The sequence below is a fragment of the Eleutherodactylus coqui genome, chromosome 10, assembly GCF_035609145.1.
Source record: "Eleutherodactylus coqui strain aEleCoq1 chromosome 10, aEleCoq1.hap1, whole genome shotgun sequence".
Lineage (NCBI taxonomy): Eukaryota > Metazoa > Chordata > Amphibia > Anura > Eleutherodactylidae > Eleutherodactylus > Eleutherodactylus coqui.
This window is the reverse complement of record NC_089846.1, coordinates 103824104-103843079: the sequence shown is the minus strand read 5'-3', so window position 1 is coordinate 103843079 and position 18976 is coordinate 103824104. Positions and strand designations below refer to the sequence as shown.

The window sequence follows — 18976 nt, the reverse complement described above, 5'->3', positions numbered from 1 at the left end:
GACTGTGACGTAACATACGTTGCTGGGCAGGAAGGAGACTGCCTGTGAATGTAGGTAACCTCATAGGAAGCAGAGGAATCGGACAGCGGGGGATGAAGCCACCCCCCCCCCCTTTCTGACCCCAGACTACAGGAGAAGATCTGGTAAGTAGACTGACGGGGAAGGAAAAGGTAAGTATAGAATTTTTTTTCTTTTAATGATAGAACCCCTATTGAAGAATTACTGGAATCTGAGTGCTTGCTATGGGGAGATCTTGTACTCATTCTCATCTTCCTCCCATTTCTGATTAGTTGCATTTGAAAGAATCGATTTTCTTATAATTGCAGCATTATGACAACGTGGTCCCCAGCTTCCAATTTATGAGGGACAAAGCGCATGAAATGGTTTCTAGCAGTTTCTAGTGATATCAGCGGCTTACACCGACGTATCCAAGCAACAGTATAGCCTGTAATAAAGCTCATCTTGTAAGGGAAGGAGACTTGCAGCCAGATAGTTATTGGCCTGTTCCCTTGGAGGCTGTCAAAATTCCAATTCTGTGGCACAGAATTATTAACGAGTCGCTCCACTAAACATACGTGGCTCCAGCTGCACGGGGAATAGAGGGGATCCATGGCCCTCAAGGTGCAGCAGATGGGACCCAAGTAATGAGAAGAATATATTAAATACATTTTGTCAAAAAAATGAAACCCCTAGAAGTGGTTGTAGTTTTGCTGCAAAACTCGGCATGCAATTACATCTCAGACAGATAATCCAATCATCACAATTCTCATCATTGGTGTAACGGTCTTGTCACCTGCGGCCCTAAAAGTGGTTTACCCCCTTGGCATATAAAAAGTCTCTGGGGCTCCGTGTGTTAAATTGACCACTAGACGCCTCTACGAAACAATACAAGAGATTTCACCCCGTTAACAGAGTCTGAGAGGGGGGGCATTATTGGAGTGTGAGAAGCTGATGGTCTGATCAACGAATTGCCTGTCACCTGGGCTGTTCTGACCGGACTGTTAGGAGGTGTTGGGACTAGTGGATGCGTAAGGGCACACAAGGTGACTGGCCTCAGGATGCCCCCTACAGACCACCAGTAGAGAGGAGCGTCTGACCAGACCATTAGGAGGTGTTAAGACCAGTGGATGTGTAAGGGCACACAAGGTGACCGGGCTCAGGACACCATTAGAATGGACAGTGTGATCAACTGAAAAGCATTAGCAGTTCCAACTGTTCCGTTGTTCGCCATCCAGAGACAGGTGGCACCATTGTTACAGGCCCTTGTGTCTATCAGAACCATTTCCAGGCACTTGGCTGAAGGACAGTTGGTCTCACGGCGCCCATTACATGTACGGCCTTTGACATCCACCATCCTCTCCGTTTGCAGTGATGTCGTGAATGACGAAACTGGACTGCTTTGCAGTGGAATTGGGTTGTCTTCAGCGACCAATCCAGGTTTAGTTTGGGTACTGACGACAGCTGTGCTCATCTATGGAGACCTCGGCGTGAGCGCCTCAATCCTGCCTTTGCTGTGGAACGGCACACTGCCCCCTGCTGGTGTGATGGTCTGATAGGCCATCACATACGACAGCTGGTCACCCCTAGTAGTGCTACGAGGTACAATGACAGCTCAGCGATATGTTCAGGACATCCTGCAGCCACATGTGTTCCTCTGATTGCAGCTTCCAAGAGGTATTTCCCAGCAGATTAATGCTCGGCCGCACACACAAGGGGGCCACAGGAGCCCCCACAACATTGTTACACTTCCGTGGCTGTCCGGTCGCCAGATTTATCACCAATAGAACATGTATGGGACCATCTGGGACGCCAACTTCCATAGCCTACAAGTTTGCACGATCTAGAGGCGAAGTTACAGGACATGTGGAGCAGTATGCTTCAGGATACAGAACCTATATGCCTCCATGCCCACTCGTATTACATCTTCTATCCAAGCTAGAGGTGGTACAACAGGGTAGAAAAGCCGAGCTTCCATGCCCGCCCGTATCACATCTTGTATCCAAGCTAGAGGCAGTAGACCAGGGTACTAGAGCCTCCATGCCCATCCGTATCACATCTTGTATCCAAGCTGGATGCGGTACAACGGTACCAGAGCCTCCATACCCCCTTATCACATCTTGTATTCAATATAGAGACAGTACAACAGGGTACTAGAGCCTCCATGCCCTTTCGTATTACATCTTGTAGCCAAGCTGGATGCGGTACAACAGGGTACCAGAGCCTCCATACCCCCTTATCACCTCTTGTATTCAATATAGAGACAGTACAACAGGGTACTAGAGCCTCCATGCCCTTTCGTATTACATCTTGTAGCCAAGCTGGATGCGGTACAACAGGGTACCAGAGCCTCCATACCCCCTTATCACCTCTTGTATTCAATATAGAGACAGTACAACAGGGTACTAGAGCCTCCATGCCCCCCCGTATCACATCTTGTATCCAAGCTAGAGGTGGTACAACAGGGTACTAGAGCCTCCATACCCCCTTATCACATCTTGTATTCAATATAGAGACAGTACAACAGGGTACTAGAGCCTCCATGCCCCCCCGTATCACATCTTGTATCCAAGCTAGAGGTGGTACAACAGGGTACTAGAGCCTCCATACCCCCTTATCACATCTTGTATTCAATATAGAGACAGTACAACAGGGTACTAGATATCCTTCAAGGGGTCAGTTTTCTGCAATAAATGTATCCCTTTGCTGGGATATAGTAATCTGTTACTTATATCAATGTTCTAATCGGGCAAAAAGTTTTATTTGATTCCGAAAACCCCTAGGTACTTTATTTATTTTTCCTGGCAATACATGTACTTGACTCGGCCCTTGAGAGGTCTGAACCTTCAGCACTGCCTGTGCCCAACTGCAAGGTCTTGGGAAAATTACTAAACTTACCATTCTCGCTACTTCTTGGCAGTTGTTGCTTGCTAGAGAAATGATCGGCTTCCTTGAGATCCTCCATGAGTCTAATTTTGCTCATTGACATATTGTCAAGCCTTCCAGAACGCTGTAATCCTAATTTAAAAGAATTCCCTCTTTAATCGATCGGCTTTCTGTCTTGTTCTTGGCAGGCAGTTAGAGATGAAAATGCCAGTGTCCTGGTCCACTGCTCCGATGGCTGGGATCGCACCGCACAAGTCTGTTCACTGGCTAGCATTCTTCTAGATCCATTTTACAGGACCATTAAGGGATTCATGGTAAGGCTGCGTAAGATGTGAGTGTGTGATAAATGGATAACGATCATGAAAACCCGCCATATTCAAGCCTTTATATCCAGTGTGAGGTCCGCTTTAGTTACCTTACAATGTTTATGTCGTTTCTAAGCTGCCTCGGATCATGTTGTTGCTATTCTTGTTTTTCCTTTTTATTAAGTAGGAAAATATGCAGGTACAGTTAAAATGAACTCGTTATTTCCATAGGTACTTATTGAAAAAGAATGGATTTCACTAGGACACAAGTTTTCACAAAGGTAGGTATTTAAAGAGGTCCTTTCAGCACCTAAAAGGAGGAGTTGGTTTTAGCAAATACTAAAATGACAAAGTTGGAGCACTTGTCCACTGCAATGCCTGTATTACTCCTGAAAATATATGAATAAGTTGGCAACTTATACCTTGATGCCATATTGCCAAGATATGGCACCACTTTATGATTTGTTGGGGTCTGACATCTGGGGCACCCACCAATAAAGAGGCCGCAGTACCAACGGTCTTAATAACAGTACTTGCCATTTTTTCTGTATTTCACAAACAACCAGAATACGAGACTTAACAATGTGATATGTAGTTCTTACAGAGGCATAACCTCTAAATGGGACAGAAATCCTTCCTAGTGAGGGTTTTTTTTCCATTTAAGAAAATAATTTGGAAAGGCAAAGAAAACTAAACCTATAATACCAGCATCTAACTATAATTTATGTCCAAGACCGTCCTAGGGCAGAACAAAAGGTTCTATGTAGACGCTGTTAGTACATGGGCGTTCTGTAAAATGGCAGGTTTGATACAGAACTGACAGACGCTTATTGTTCTCCCTACTGCAGATGTCATCATTTAGAGTTTGATCCCAAAGAAACGTCTCCGGTGTTTACGCAGTTTTTGGAGTGTGTGTGGCATCTCATGGAGCAGTTCCCAAGTGCCTTCGAGTTCAGTGAAAAATATCTACTCGAAATTCACGATCATGTCTTTTCCTGCCAGTTTGGAAACTTCGTTGGTAACTCCCAAAAAGAACGGCAAGAACTTAAGTGAGTATCTGAAAGAGTCCGGGCCAGGTCCCCGTGGTTTTCTTCTCTTCTTGTCTGCATTCATGGCGGTTCAGCCACTGGGAAGGTTGCTGATCAACACATTCTGTAATGTGTCAAATCAGTGGTTATAATACCCTGTACGTAATATAGTGATGCTGAAATACAGTCTTCTACCGGCAACAACTAGTGTTTTTATTTCACCTGTTATCTTTACTAGCGCAGGAATTATCTTGCATATATTGTTTCTGTGTAATCATTTTACAAATCCTTCTGTGTACATTGATTTTTATGCCTACTGTGCCAAAGCCTTAAGGGCTCAGTCATACGGCCGTGATTTTGGCGGTGAATAGAGTCAATGAAAGTAAATGGACTTTTATTGATCTGTTCACATTAAGGTGTAGATACGCGCAAGAAAAAGAAGGCAGCATTTCTCTATTTCTCCGCATACCACTCAGCGTGAGCCCTCTTCTTTTCTATGGACAGAGTATGCAACACTGTCCCTACACAATACATTGTGTATGGGTAGCCAGGCATACACAACTCTGCTATGAGACAGCGGGGAAATAGTAATAAAAAAAAAAAGACAGACGCTCACGTCAGATACACGGTCATGAGCAGTTCACTCGCTTCCATACGTGGTCTCCGCTGGCTCACACAGACCGGTAAAACACTTCTGGACTCCCGAAACGTTTTACAGATGCGGTCGTGTGAATGAGTCCTTCGGCCGGTCCCGCACGACTGGATTTGAATTGCAGATTCTGCACGAATGATCCGCTATAAAACACGGGCATTGAAAGGCATGCATTTTCAAATTTTACTTCACACCCGCGGGTACGGCTTGTGTATTCAGTGAGCGGAATAAAAATCACGGCATGCTCTACTTTACCACGGTATCAACGCGGACGGCCTCCATTGATGTCAATGGAGGCGTGTAACCTGCAGCCCATACGCAATTAACATTGCATGTGGGCTGTAGGTATCTGCGTCATTGCTAAGCGAAGGCGTGGGACATACAAACAAAAAGAAAACCCTGTACTGCACACGACCGCCTGCGAGCCTCCATGGTCATATGCAATACAGTAACTTGCCGTACGCAGGGTCACCGGACGGGCTCACAGACAGAATCCGACTTGTTCGTGTGAGTTCGACTTTAGAGTTTACATAAAGCCTAAGTCTACTGTTCATCCGGCTTTCTTCATCCTTTGTTTGTTGTTTCCAACAGAATCTTTGAAAATGCACATTCATTGTGGCCGTTTCTTCTACAAAGGAAGCAGGAGCTTGTGAACCCCTTGTATATATCAAATGCATACAATGCACTCCAGCCAAATACCTACCCATTCTGCTTTAAGTAAGTAAAACTGCAGGGTTACGCCTCATTGCAGCAGACAGCAATTAATTTTTAATTTTTTTTAGCTATTTGCTATTATCAGTTTTTTTTGATCATATGCGGCTTAACTACATTGATCTCCTAGTGCATTCCATACCTGATACGATAACTGATAATCATTTCTTGCTATATTGGGCTGTATTCACACAGGCGATGTTCCCATGCGAGTTCTTTCCATTCTCAAGATGAACAGAACTCGCGTGGGAAATGAACCCACTCATTTGAATGGGTTCATTCTCACAAGAGATTTTTATTTTTTTTTCCCCTCACTCAAACCGATAGCCCGCTGCATGTCCTATTTTTTGGCAATTCTTGTTTAAGAATTGTATGTAGAGATGAGCAAACCTACTCGTTTCAAGTAATTACTCGATCGAGCACCGCGATTTTCGAGTACTTCAGTACTCGGGTGAAAAGATTCGGGGGGAGGCGTGGCGGCACGGGGGGTAGCAGCGGGGAACGGGGGAGCCCTCTCTCTCTCCCTCTCCCCCCCCCACTCCCCGCTGCAACCCCCCACTCACCCACGGCGCCCCCCGAATCTTTTCGCCCGAGTACGGAAGTACTCGAAAATCGCGGTACTCGGGCGAAAAAGGGGCGTGGCCGAGTAGGCTCGCTCATCTCTAATCGTATGTTATTTTCTATGGTCGCGTTAAAAAAATGCATCATGGTCACATGTCATACAATTTGTATGCAAGAGTGATCCGTTTTTAAAGCATTCTTCAATTGGAACCACGTGTTTTGTTTGTTTTTTCAAGCGTGTTAAAAACCGTGCCTAAATCTGATATAAAAAGCACATTTCTAATGCCTCGCATATGCATGAAAATCGCAGGGAAAACTCATGAAAAATGGTCAGTTTTTCATTGGCCTGCATTGCACTCACCAGTGTGCGATACTGTACAGCCTTAGCTTTTATGAGTTGTTTAAATTAAGCCAGAAAGACTTTTAAAAAAATACCGTAATTGAAATTAAAAAAAATCAATCAAGTGATCTGGGAATAAAACCTCACCCCATAGGAACGCTATAGCTCCCAGATCTACTTTGTGGAGTTTGTCTTAGAGTGAGTTCCACAGCAAGAATAAATTGATTCACGTACTGAGGCTAAATATAAATGAAGTTTACCTTAGTGATAAAACGTGGATATGTGATACATAGACAATATCCATAAAATACATCCTGTGGTATAAAGAAAGACATAATCAAAGGATACAAATTAGATCGAACGATACAAAGAAGATGTATAAATAGTATAACAACAAGATACAGAAAAAAGAAAATATTATATTTAGTAGCAGTATGTGGCAAATCAATCTGGGAATGGAGGGCGGGGGAGGGGTGGGGGTGACGCTGATTTTGATCAACCCCAGAGGTCGAGAGTAGACTTGACCAACGCCATGCCATGGTGGACTTCACCCTTGCTTTGTCTGATACCATTTGTCTGGTCATGTGAAGGGATTTGATGACTTTGTGACTTGACTATTTCCATTATACCCTATCAGAACTTCCAATTACCATTTTTTTAATTCTCTTTTTATATGTATTTCCAGGTTCTGGTGTGGAATGTACAACCGATTTGACAAGGGAATGCACCCAAGACAATCTGTCCTGGACTATCTGCTTGAATGTATGAACAGGAAGGCAACTTTAAAAACCAGTGAAACTGATATGGAGGATGTAAGTTGATCTATTTGACTGAACAACATATTTCTGCCTTATGTATATTGCTCTTTAACATTGGTCTGTTCCAAACCAGAAGCTTCTCGGCCAGAACACCCCCCTTGGAGACACTCGCACCCTGACAAAACACTTTGAGGACGTACCAGCAATGGAAGACCTGTCCAAGCTGATCTCAGACGATGTTGCAGAAGGGCTTCCTGCTCACCTTTCCAACGGTTCTGTGGTAAATAGTGATGTGTGCCTAAAAAGGGAAATGGCAGAGGGACCACATGGGACCAGTGTCAATCACCTCCCTCACAGAGACTCGTCTGACAATAAGGCGCTACCTTCCACTGACGTAAGTGGGAATGGCAGTATCATTACACCATCCCCATAAGGGAAGAAGAGAACAAAATTCATCATTTTATCATTGCTGAGTAAAGGCAAAAGTAAAATGTCTAAAACTCGGACATTAATGAGCCTTCATGATCATGCTTATGCCATGGATGCCACATACCAAAATCTTGGACAGGCCGTTGGTCTCGTTGAAGATTTGGCTGATCTGTCAGTCAACACTGATACTTCATTTGCCCACCGGTGGCTACATCTTTGGAATGGCAGCTAGGTCATTTGGGTACCAGGCAGGATTTGCTGAGCAGTGAAGGGGAAGATCATTTTCTTCAATAGATTCCTTGACTGTTCTGTTCAGTCAGCTTTGTTCTGCTTATCTATTGCCAGATGGGTCAATAATACGCATTACATTCTAGGCCTTTAGTGTTAAAGTGCCAATACCCTTATTGACACTGACTTTGGTCTCCACTTTGTACTAAAACTGTTACGTTTGCAGTATCTATCCAGGAATGGATGTATCAAACAGGAAGGACTTGGCTGACTATTTCCATCCCTGAAATGTATGATTAAATACCTCTGATATCATCCCTTGTTCCTTCTATAACCCTCCATTAACTCATTCGATTGCACTGTTACCCGGCACCAGTGGAACTTCCTGTTTTTATTCCAAGAGTACTTTGTACGGAAATGTAAAGGTCAAAGCGTTACGATTAGAGATGAGCGAGTATACTCGCTAAGGCACATTACTCGAGCGAGTAGTGCCTTAGCCGAGTATCTCCCCGCTCGTCTCTAAAGATTCGGGAGGCGGGGAGCGGCGGGGGAGAGCGGGGAGGAACGGAGGGGAGATCTCTCTCTCTTCCCCTCCCCCCTCCCCCCCCCCCCCCCGCTCCCCAACTCACCTGTCACCCGCGTCGGCCCCCGTATCTTTAGAGACGAGCGGGAAGATACTCGGCTAAGGCTCTACTCGCTCGAATAATGTGCCTTAGCAAGTATACTCGCTCATCTCTAGTTACGATTCCTTACTTGTAACCTGTTAAATGCATAAGATATTAACTTGGGCAATAAAAGACAAAAGCTGTTAAAACCCTAATATGCAAAAAGCTAACTTTGTTGCCATTTATCATGCCCAGATATTTTGCATTCACTTTATTTTCAGTTGCTTTTTGTGATTTAACGTTTACATGATATTTTGCACATTTTACATTAATTTCATTAACTGAGAGCTTTTAAAAGGGAAAACTGTAAATTCTTGATTGTTGTTTTTTTTCTGTTCTAAATCATAAGTGAATTTAGTTTCTATGAACTTTTATGGGAAATTTATAATGCCTATTATAGAATGTGTGTATGTATACATTGTAAATATAGGGTCTGTGTCGTACGCTGCTGTATACTGTGATTTATCGTGCTTTCCTCTAACAGTAAGGGCCCTTTTACATCGGATGATATTGGGTGCAGATGCCCGACAGGACGTCCCAGCAATAAACATTCCTATGCTTTTACACAAGATCCAGCATTGTGCAGTGAATGGAGGCGAAGCGCGTCGGAGTTGTTCCAGCCCACCCGCCTCTATTCACTGCCTGTTTAGACGGAACAATCCGTCGGTCAGTTTTTTGCATGCAGACACTGAACGATGAACTAACGAGAATCTAAACGATTTATCAGCCCTTGTAAAATGTGGATCTGAGCAGTGGGAAGGTTTATTCCCGGAGCAAACTGGGAGTCATGGATCTAAAATAACAGCGGTTTTACTACTAGAAGCCAAGCTTCAACTTTTCTGGTGCGTACGACTGTTATGAAATGAATGGCAGGTTGCCTATTTCAGCCCCAGCGTTGTCTTGTAGTAGATCGCATGCATGAGCCCACCATCCAGGAATGTTGGGGGGATTTCATGTAACTAAACAAACAAGTTTAAACAGTCAGAATTGTCATTTGCCCAGAAGACGTCATTATCTTGTCTGTCTCTCCGGATTGCGATAAACTATTTCTTGTGCTCCTAAATGAAAGGGATATTTTTCCGATGACCATTTTGTCTGTTCTATATGGCACAAGACCCTGTGTAAATCCAAAACTATATAATATCTTGTTTAACTCTTTACACTCCACTGTCTGATGTCTAAAGACATTCTGATTGAAGGCTGTACAGCTCCGATGTCGGAAGACGTCCAGCAGGGTATTCTTACTGTATATTACTAGCCGCTCTGTTGTCGGGGCCTCTCCAGCATGCTTCATACCACAGTACTGGCTCTAGCCAGCAGATGGTGCTGTTGTATAATGGCAGAAAGAGCGAACCCCCTAGGAAACCTTGAATCCAAAATTGGATTGCAAAGGGTTAAATGGATTTTCTAAATGTCTTTAATTTATTGTCACTGATTTCATTAAAGCAGCCCACGTGCCACCCACATACACTAAAGTAATGAATAACTAGTAGAAAAGATTTGTATCTGTATACTCACTGACCTATCCCCACTGCCAACCGACCATGCAATACATGCTGAAGCATATAATATGGAAGACTGAAAAGAAGGCACAAGTCCATCCAGTCCAGCCTGTTATCCCGAAATGTTGATCCAGAGGAAGGCAAAAAGAATGCAATGAGGTAGAAGACAATTTTCTTCATTTTAAGGAATACATTTCTCCCCAACTCCAAATCTGGCAATCAGAATAATCCCCGGATTAACAATCTTTCTGAAGTAAGGGTCCTTTAAGATGAGCCGATTTATCGTTTGAGCTAATTATGTCATCGTTCACTCGGGCAGGCTATTTATACGGCAGATACAGTTTTGGCTCATTGAACCAAGAAATCGTTCATTAGTAGAGCTGAGCGAACGTGCTCGGCCACGCCCCTTTTCCGCCCGAATACCGCGATTTTCGAGTACTTCTGTACTCGGGCGAAAAAATTTGGGGGGCGCCGTGGGTGAGGGGGGGGGGGTTCCAGCGGGGAGTGGGGGGGAGAGGGAGAGAGAGAAGGCTCCCCCCTGTTCCCTGCTGCTACCCCCCGCGCCTCTCCCGGCGCCCCCCGAATCTTTTCACCCGAGTACTGAAGTACTCGAAAATGGCGGTGCTCGATCGAGTAATTACTCGAAACGAGTACGTTCGCTCATCTCTATTCATTAGCTGTATACGTAAGTGACTTAGAAGGACTGAACGAACGCTGCTCTAAGTAAACGAGCCAACGATGATTTTGCAGAAAACAAACAAGAATTTGCTGTTGAATGATTGCATAATCTGTGCGGTTTCAGAGCCCGGACCTTTATCGTGTTTTAGCTTTTGATCATTTAGGCTGTATTCACTCCGGAAATTCCTTTTTTTTTTTTTTCTTCTTCTCGCTCCAGTTCTGTCCGATTGCTAGATGAACAGAACTCGCACAGAAAAAGAACCCATTAATTTGAATGGGTTAATTCATATGAGCGCTTCCCCCCCCCCCCCCCCCCACTCGGAACTGCATGTCTTTGACGAATTCTTGTACAAGAATCGCTCATTAATTTCTATGGCAGCGTTATATGCATTGCACTCGCATGCCATGTGATCTGCATGTGTATGTGATCCCTTTTTTTTTAATAAAGCATTTTACTATTGGAACTACAATGTGCGTGAAAAATTGCTCTAAATATGATGCAAATTGTGTATTTTTTCCGCACAAACGCAATGAAAAATATAGAGAAATCACAGGTAAGACGGACAGTGTTTCACTGACGCACATCGCACTTGCCCGTGGCAGTACAGCCTTACTTTGGTTGCTGTTATCAAATACGTGGAAAATGAGATATAAGAAGTCGTCAAACACCATTGGGGCAGCTTATTCAATTTGCCATCTGATTTTAAGAGGGCATCTAGAAGGCCCCCTTGAAATCCAGTTGGTCTGAAGCTACTTCCTAATATTGTGTATAGAGGAGGAGGTAGGGGCATCTGTATCTGTTGCCAATTTAATGGCACTAACACTATTTCACAACACACATGTAAGGGTTCGTTCTCATCAGCGTTAGGGGACTCCATTTCCCTGGTCCGCTAGGTATATAGTACCCCCTGGCCGAACGGTTCTGTTTTATGACAGAACAAAGCGGCGCTCCCATTGACTATAATAACGGCTGGAGCGCCAAAGCTTGCGGACCCCTGAAGGAGAGTAGGATGTGTTCCTTTTTTGCCTAAGTAATGCATATGGATGCAATGAATGTCTTAAGCTTTGGGACTTGGATTTTATATGTGATATTATAGCAGCCTTTAATAAATGTAAAGCATGCAATGCATTTAAACGGCTTGTTCAATAGTGTTCTTGTAAACTATAATATCAATCGTAGCAAAATTCTGTTTCATATTTGACCGCACTGAATGTCTACGTGCAGAATCTAAATGTAAGTACACAATATTACGAAAGTCTCATCCTGAAGCCGCCTGATAGGTCTAGAAATGTTCTTACCATACTAGAAGTCATGAAAGGGGTCCTCTGGAAGTTACAAACTGGCGCATGCTGCGGGGGCCATAAAGAGGCCTGTATGGAGGGGTCTACAGTGAAACCTCTTGTGAGTGTCCATAAATGGGATGTAAGAGTATTGAAAATCTGACCTTGATGAGGAAAGGTCTATGGGAGGGTTCCCAATCCTGTATTCCCAATTAAGCACTGACAGACTGCATGTATGGATGTGGCAACTGAAATAAATCCCACCAACCCCAACTTCCAGAGAACCCTTTTTAGCTGATCCTGTCATTTTGGTCTAGCTATAAACTATCCGTTTCTAATGAGTGGTCCGCTATAAATGAAACCTAGTAAACTGTCCTACTGAATATATATTGCAGGGTGTTCTCTTAAACCTAACTACCGTACTTTTAAATGGGTTGTCTGAGATCAGAAAAAGTTTTCTTTTCTTTTACTAGAATAGCGCCACTCTTGTACATAGGATTTATCCGGTATTGCAGCTCAGCCTTATTGAAGTGTAGTGTGCTGATCTGCAATACATGGCCCATGGGCGAGATTTGTATTATTTCAAGTAAACGCTTTATTTTCTCCTTAATGTCATAGTACCCCTTTAAACTAGTTCCTGTCAGTGTTGGTCTATAATGTTGCACAATCTGCACTGGAAATAGTGATTTGCACTGCCATATCGTAAGTACAGGTCTTCCCTGGGTCCCTACCTGAGGACAAAGATGACGGCCCTTATGGACCATTCTTATGCTCACTAAGGAGTATATGCAGAAGCAAGGCTCTTAGAATGGTGGGCTAGGCGCAATCTGCCAAACTGAAGAATTAAAGCAACTCTCCAGTCCCGGGAACATTTTGTCCCAGGACTGGAGGGGTAATATTGCCTGCCAGTCTCCATTTCTGCAGGCGTGCTGTGGTTTCCGGTGCCCCTCTTCAAATGACGGTTGCAGCTCCTCCCGTTGCCAATGCATGCTGTACATTAGTAGTCTGAGACACTTCACAATGCTTTAAATTGGCCAGTGAGCTGCACTGGGACCCATCAGAGCAGGGGGTAGCGTCTTACGGTACTAATGCCCTATTGGTATGCCTTAGGTAGATCTTAGAAAATTGCATAGGGATCCCTGGAGATAATGGATCTGTGGCACACTGGCACAAATGGCTGATGGCAGGTAATAGTTACCCCTCCCTACCGATGTCTTGGGATCAGAGGGTCGCTTTAAGGAGTGATTGCCGCCATGTATAAATACTTATTGTCTGGAATATTTTGCAGTACTTTCAAGAGTATTTCTTGTTACAATTTTTGACGATGGGATATTCTACACAATGAACGTAAAGTCTATTAAATACGTTTTGATTCGTTTTCAAACTAGAATATGGTAGGGATCAGTGAACTTTGCCAATGTTGTAAATGCCTTGTATGAAAGTCCTGTATATCAGTTGCACTGTTTGGATCCTCCATGTTACTGTTGTCTGTCTTTCTTAACAAAAAAAATTAAAACATTTTCAACATTTTTTAAAAATAACCTTGTCCTGACTTCTTTTGGGTTCATTCACTAAATTGTCTCCAATGTTGGATCTGTCAATAGTTGTATATTAAGACAAATGTAAATTCAATGTTTGAGGTCGAGAGTATTTACACCTAAGAAGTGGGTAGGTCATCAATGTTTGGCCTCCCACCCCCAATAACACATTGATGACCACTGAACGGATCTTTGTCTTTTGCAGCCATACACAGAATATGAGTAAAAGTTTAAGTAAGCGCTATCTTGTCTTAGTTACTCTCATAGTCCCAAACCCATGCCTTTTAGGTTGTTTTAGGCAATCCTACACTGTGGGGTAATATTATGACCAGGGGATTGGTAAAGTGCAAACTGGGATCTAGCAAAGCAAACCATTTCCAGAGTATTTCCATCCTGGATATTAATGAGACCCCACCTAACTCCACAACAGGGGTCCCCAGACTCCCTTCCCGCTACAGCCACCTTTCTATTACTTCTGTGTCTGGATGTAGCAGCCAACATTTGTCTCGCCAGCCAAAAAGGGGGTTCAGGAACTCCTGTTCTAGAGTTAGATGCAGGTCCCATTAGTGTATAAAATGGAAATACCCCTTTAAAGATAATCATGGACAGAAATTAAAGAAATTTTAATTAAAGGGTTGTCTGCCCTTTTTTTTTTTTTTTCTACTAATGACCTACTAGTAGTTGATGGATGGGGATTGGCCGCTCGGGACCCTTGTCCATCAGCTGATCATCTGGCTCGCCGTCCTGTGCAGCAGACGCACTTGGTCGTAAGCGGATGGGAGGAAGCGTCACTTCCTGCCCATCTCCTGGTCAGGACTGGATGTGACGCTGCAAGCAGGAAGTGTCGCAGTTGTGTGGCTCTACCCTTGATTTCAATGAGAGTGAAGCTGGCTCTGGCACTTCTTTCCCTGCCTGACTATGACAACATCCGGCTCACTGCACTGGACAGCGGCAGACCCCCGTCCCTCAACTACCGATGAGCTATCCAGCAAATAGGTCATCAGTGAAAGAAAAGCAAACAACCCCTTTAACTGTCCTTACCCATGCTCAACCAATAATTGCCCACATCATCCGTGGAGCTATCTGACAACCTGTCAAAATTACAAAGTACCTCACAGGGCACCAGACAACAAAGGCTCAGCTCTGCAAATCACAAGCCTAACACAAGTCATCATTTTACTGCACAACAAGCCCTTGCACTGCCGCTGCCCCCTTATAGTGGAACAGCCACCCAACACAAAAGAGCCTGCTGTTTATTATTCTAGTTCTGTTAACGTCTCTTGGGCCGATTCCCCAGTCCCTTGGTTTATGATAAAGTAGCTCTCCTGTAGCGTTGAGTCCTACAACAGGTCTGAATCGCTGTCCTCTTTTCAAGGGCCTTAAGGGAAATGCGTCCTCAAAAAATGACCTATTATATGAATCGCATTTTTGTGTTAAACCTATGTTAAATAATTATTGATTTTTTTTTTTTTTTTGTGGCTGCAATCTATATTCAAAACTAGTCGCAATCTATCTACTCCCCCTCTCTCCACAATAATTTCTGGTCACAGCGTGTCTAGAACAGCCTCCCATGCAAGTCAATGGATCTCTCCATTGTTTGAATGGCCCATGAAGCTGCTGTAAAGTATCTCTGAATGCTGTTAAATGTTGTTCAGGCAAGATGGCCACCCCCATAGTCATGTACAGACTCCAGAATAAAAAAATTCTACTATCAGAAAATAAAAACAGGTTAGAAAAATGGAAAATGTTTTTCTATCTGGTTTTACTTCATAAAAACAATATATGCGATATATTCCCTTTAATCTACCTTCTATGTTATTCATGTCCTTAAGTATACAGCAAGTGTATCTGACCTCTTCCAAGAAGCTGCACAGAGTATAGGAAGAAGTGTGAGCATACCTCATTAGTAAATGGTTTGTCCAGCCATTCCGGATTCCCTTAGACTATGCCAACTACTCGAACTATTTGTCTTTAATAGTTTGCACCTGTTTTACTGGATTTACTCCGGTATAAGGAAAAAATGCAAAGCATCTATATAACATACTGAGATGACAGCTGCCGATTTTATTACCTTTGGCTATCTTGACACGTGTAGAATCTTGTTATTACATACAGTATATTGATTATTGTATTTTCAGTTTGTTTACACTATAGTGCAAAAATCCTGTTGCCACATGGAAACCATCAGCAAGTTGGTTAGCTGCCTGCTATTGATAGCTTGAACACATATGGGGTATGTTTATTACATTGTCATCCCCACAAACATAATGGACCACACTGCATCTCAACACTGGGTGTGTCTTCAGGGTATCCTACCCACTCATAGGTACTTAAACCCTTAGTGACCGCCCATATGCATTTTTAGTAATGGACTTTATCCTGATGCATGCGCCTTTTTAGCAGCACTGCATCTCCCGTGGCGGTAGGACACCCAGCTGTCAGATGACAGCCCGGCACATGAATGAACAGCGGGGACTGAAGAAAGTCACCTATCCTTGCTGTTAAAACCTTTTATATGCTACATTCATCGTGACTGCTGAATGTCAAAGGCCGACAAAGAGGAGGGGCTCCTGTCACCCATCAGACGTGATGTGATCACAGGGTACCGATGGGTTGCTCTTACACTGGGAGGCTTTAAGTTGGCCTCTGGAACTGCCGACTACAGTGGCCTATGAGGCTCAACCAATATAATAGACTGCAGTATAGTAGTGTATCATACTAATGATCACACGTACTGACATTCAAGTCCCATGGTCAGACAAATATAAAAGGTTTTTAAAAAGTGTAAAAAAAAAATATATAAGTCAAAACGCCAAATTTCCTTTTACTATGTAAAAAAATGTTAATTATCACAAATTTATTATACATTTGTTATAATATAATAAACATGGTGAAAATGGCTAATTTTGTATATATTGCCTCACGAAAAATTGAATAGAAAGGGATCAAAAAAATCATATGGCTCACCATACGGTACCAACCAGAAACACAATTTGACATATTAATACCGCACGGTGAATACCGCAAAAAAAATATATCAGAATTGCATATTTTGTTAATCTTGCCTCTAGAAAAAAATGGAATAAAAAGTGATCACAATCTGACTGCTTTTTGTTGTCGTGTGCGCACTCTTCCATAGACTTGTATGGGAGACTGTGGAAACAGGAATCTGAAAAAAGTCTGTTTTTTGAGCACCGCAAAATCTTTGGTAGGCGACAGCAGTGTGTTGTGGGAGCTGTAAGTATAAAAAACTACAGCACCCAGCTCCTTGTCATGTTCCCTAACTGAACCATAACGTAATTTAAGGTGCTGTGAGGACTGACAGGTTCCCTTTAAATAAAAACCAATGGAGGATTTTCTTTTGCAATTACCCCCCCCCCCCAAAAAAAAAAAAAAAATGTAAAAAGTTATACATGTTCCCAAAAAATACAACTCGTTTATATGGCTGCATAAATAAATATTTCATTATGTTAAATATTTTATTTATTTAGTTCTTTGTGCCAAATGACTTGGTAGCTGCAACAAGCATTACATAGCATATACACCTCTTTGCACAGATACCACTTTTTATATATTGGCCTCATATGGCTATGTCGATGGACAGATTAAGTTATGGCTCTAGGAATGTGATGACAAAACCAATATTTTAGGATTTTTTTTAGATCTTTGGGCATAAAATGAACCTATCATTAAGGGGTTAAAGAAACTAAGCACTTGTTCCAGGAGATTTCCATTGTTCAGCCCCATTCTGCATAGCAGAACAACAAAAATGCTAGGACCTCCAGATTCAACACATGCATTGGACTGGACAAAATAGTGCAACATGCTGCGCTCTATTCTGTCCTGGATTTTTTGCTGGATCTGTGCCAGAGGCTCAGAATGAAACCTCCAAAGCAGATGTGAATTGGGGTTTACAGCCACGTCCCCAGTAATCTCTCTAGAAGTTCTATTTTTATTCTGAACCCCCTTCTATTTTCTTGTAAAAGTTCTGGTTACTTCCCGCGCCCGACACTAGTCTCCTGTCAGGTGGGTCGCCTCCACCACTCAGTGTCAGTGGATGATGTAACATTTCGTCAGCACTGTGGTGGACACCGCTCACTTGACCAGTGTTCGACATGGAAAGTAACAAGTGATTTGCAGGGTCAACGGGGGAAAAAACACCAGAGAAATCGGTAGGGATGCAGCTGTAAATATATGCAGCTGATCCCACTCCTTGGAGGATGTAATAGGTCCTCTTTAAGTAAAAGCTATTGCTATTTTATAGCAATCTCTAATCACAAAGTTTAGACCAGAATATTGAATAATCCATACTGTAGAAGTGCAGCACAACCAGTTACATGGCAATCGTCAGTGGCCCAGGCCAGCTGAAGAAGATAACGGCTATGTCACTCTGGCTATCACATCTCCCTTCAAAGTGACATTTAGCAGTCACAGCACCAAACTCAGTTGTACTTCACAAACCTCACCGGAGGCTGGAGCACTACATGTAGCAGAGGAGACATGGCCTGACCTAAGGATAGATACAGTACAGGCACCGACTCACATGTTACAGTACTGTGCAAATTAATTGGAAAAACAAAGATCTGTTCCAGGATCAAGAAGTGAAAGGTGGTGTGTAGAAAACTGGTGGAATCGATGCCTAAGGGCTCTTTTACACGGTCTTGGCGTTTTTACGTGCGCCCCTGCGTAAATGGGTGCAGAAATCTAACGTTTGTGCGCCCGTTCAGACAGCATGGGCCCCAGCGCATATACGCCGAGGCCGCAATGCTGTTGCCTCCCCTTCCCGACTCACCTCCACTGTTTGCAATGGGAGTGGGCATGGGCTAAGCACCTGCCCCTTCTCAGCAGCTAGCAATGGGAGGGGACGGAGCTTAGCTATGCCCCCTCCCATTGCAAACAACCAGAGGGGAGGAGATAAGAGTGAGGGAGTTTAGCAGTCACACTGCTAAACTCCCTCCCACCTTCTTTTTCCGCCTGCTGTCATTGGCTCACATAGGAGTCCATGCAGTGGCTGATGTATTCCGTCCGGAAAGATAGTTTTAGGACTATCTTTTCGACCTGGCATGAAAACGCCCGGCGCTATATTGGCGTGGCTGGGTGCTTTTACGTAGTGGGAATACAGCCATGTGATCTGATGCATTGGAATCCAATGCATCAGATTGTAGCGTATAATGGTCAGCCATGAAAACGGCAGCTGATATACGCTGGTGTGAAAGAGCCCTAGGAGGGGGAAGCAACTAAGCAATAGAAAGGAGGACACATCTTGTACTAAAATTTTTGGTTTAAGCGTGCTATCTTATCTGCATCAGGGGTTCCGTTTTCCTACTCCATTCGGGGAGCCGTGTTTTTCGAACCCTTGAAAACCCCTTTAAGTAAATATGAGTAAAGGGAAAAAAAACTATTAACACTTCTATTTT

At 43.4% G+C, this 18976-nt stretch overlaps 1 protein-coding gene across 3 annotated transcripts in view; it reads left to right on the top strand.

Moving 5' to 3' along the window:
• Positions 1–8484, top strand: part of LOC136580823 (myotubularin-related protein 8-like) — a 28720-nt gene extending 20236 nt beyond the window's left edge. For 2 of the 3 annotated variants that reach the window (XM_066581683.1, XM_066581680.1), the window contains exons 9-14: positions 3072–3197; positions 3420–3469; positions 4037–4237; positions 5460–5585; positions 7166–7292; positions 7372–8483. In XM_066581683.1, the coding sequence (XP_066437780.1) occupies positions 3072–3197; positions 3420–3469; positions 4037–4237; positions 5460–5585; positions 7166–7292; positions 7372–7671 (930 nt within the window). In that variant the 3' untranslated portion in view covers positions 7672–8483. Of the gene's footprint in view, positions 1–3071; positions 3198–3419; positions 3470–4036; positions 4238–5459; positions 5586–7165; positions 7293–7371 lie in introns of all 3 variants that reach the window. The other variant, XM_066581682.1, reaches the window with a different exon arrangement.
• Positions 8485–18976: the final 10492 nt, after the last annotated feature.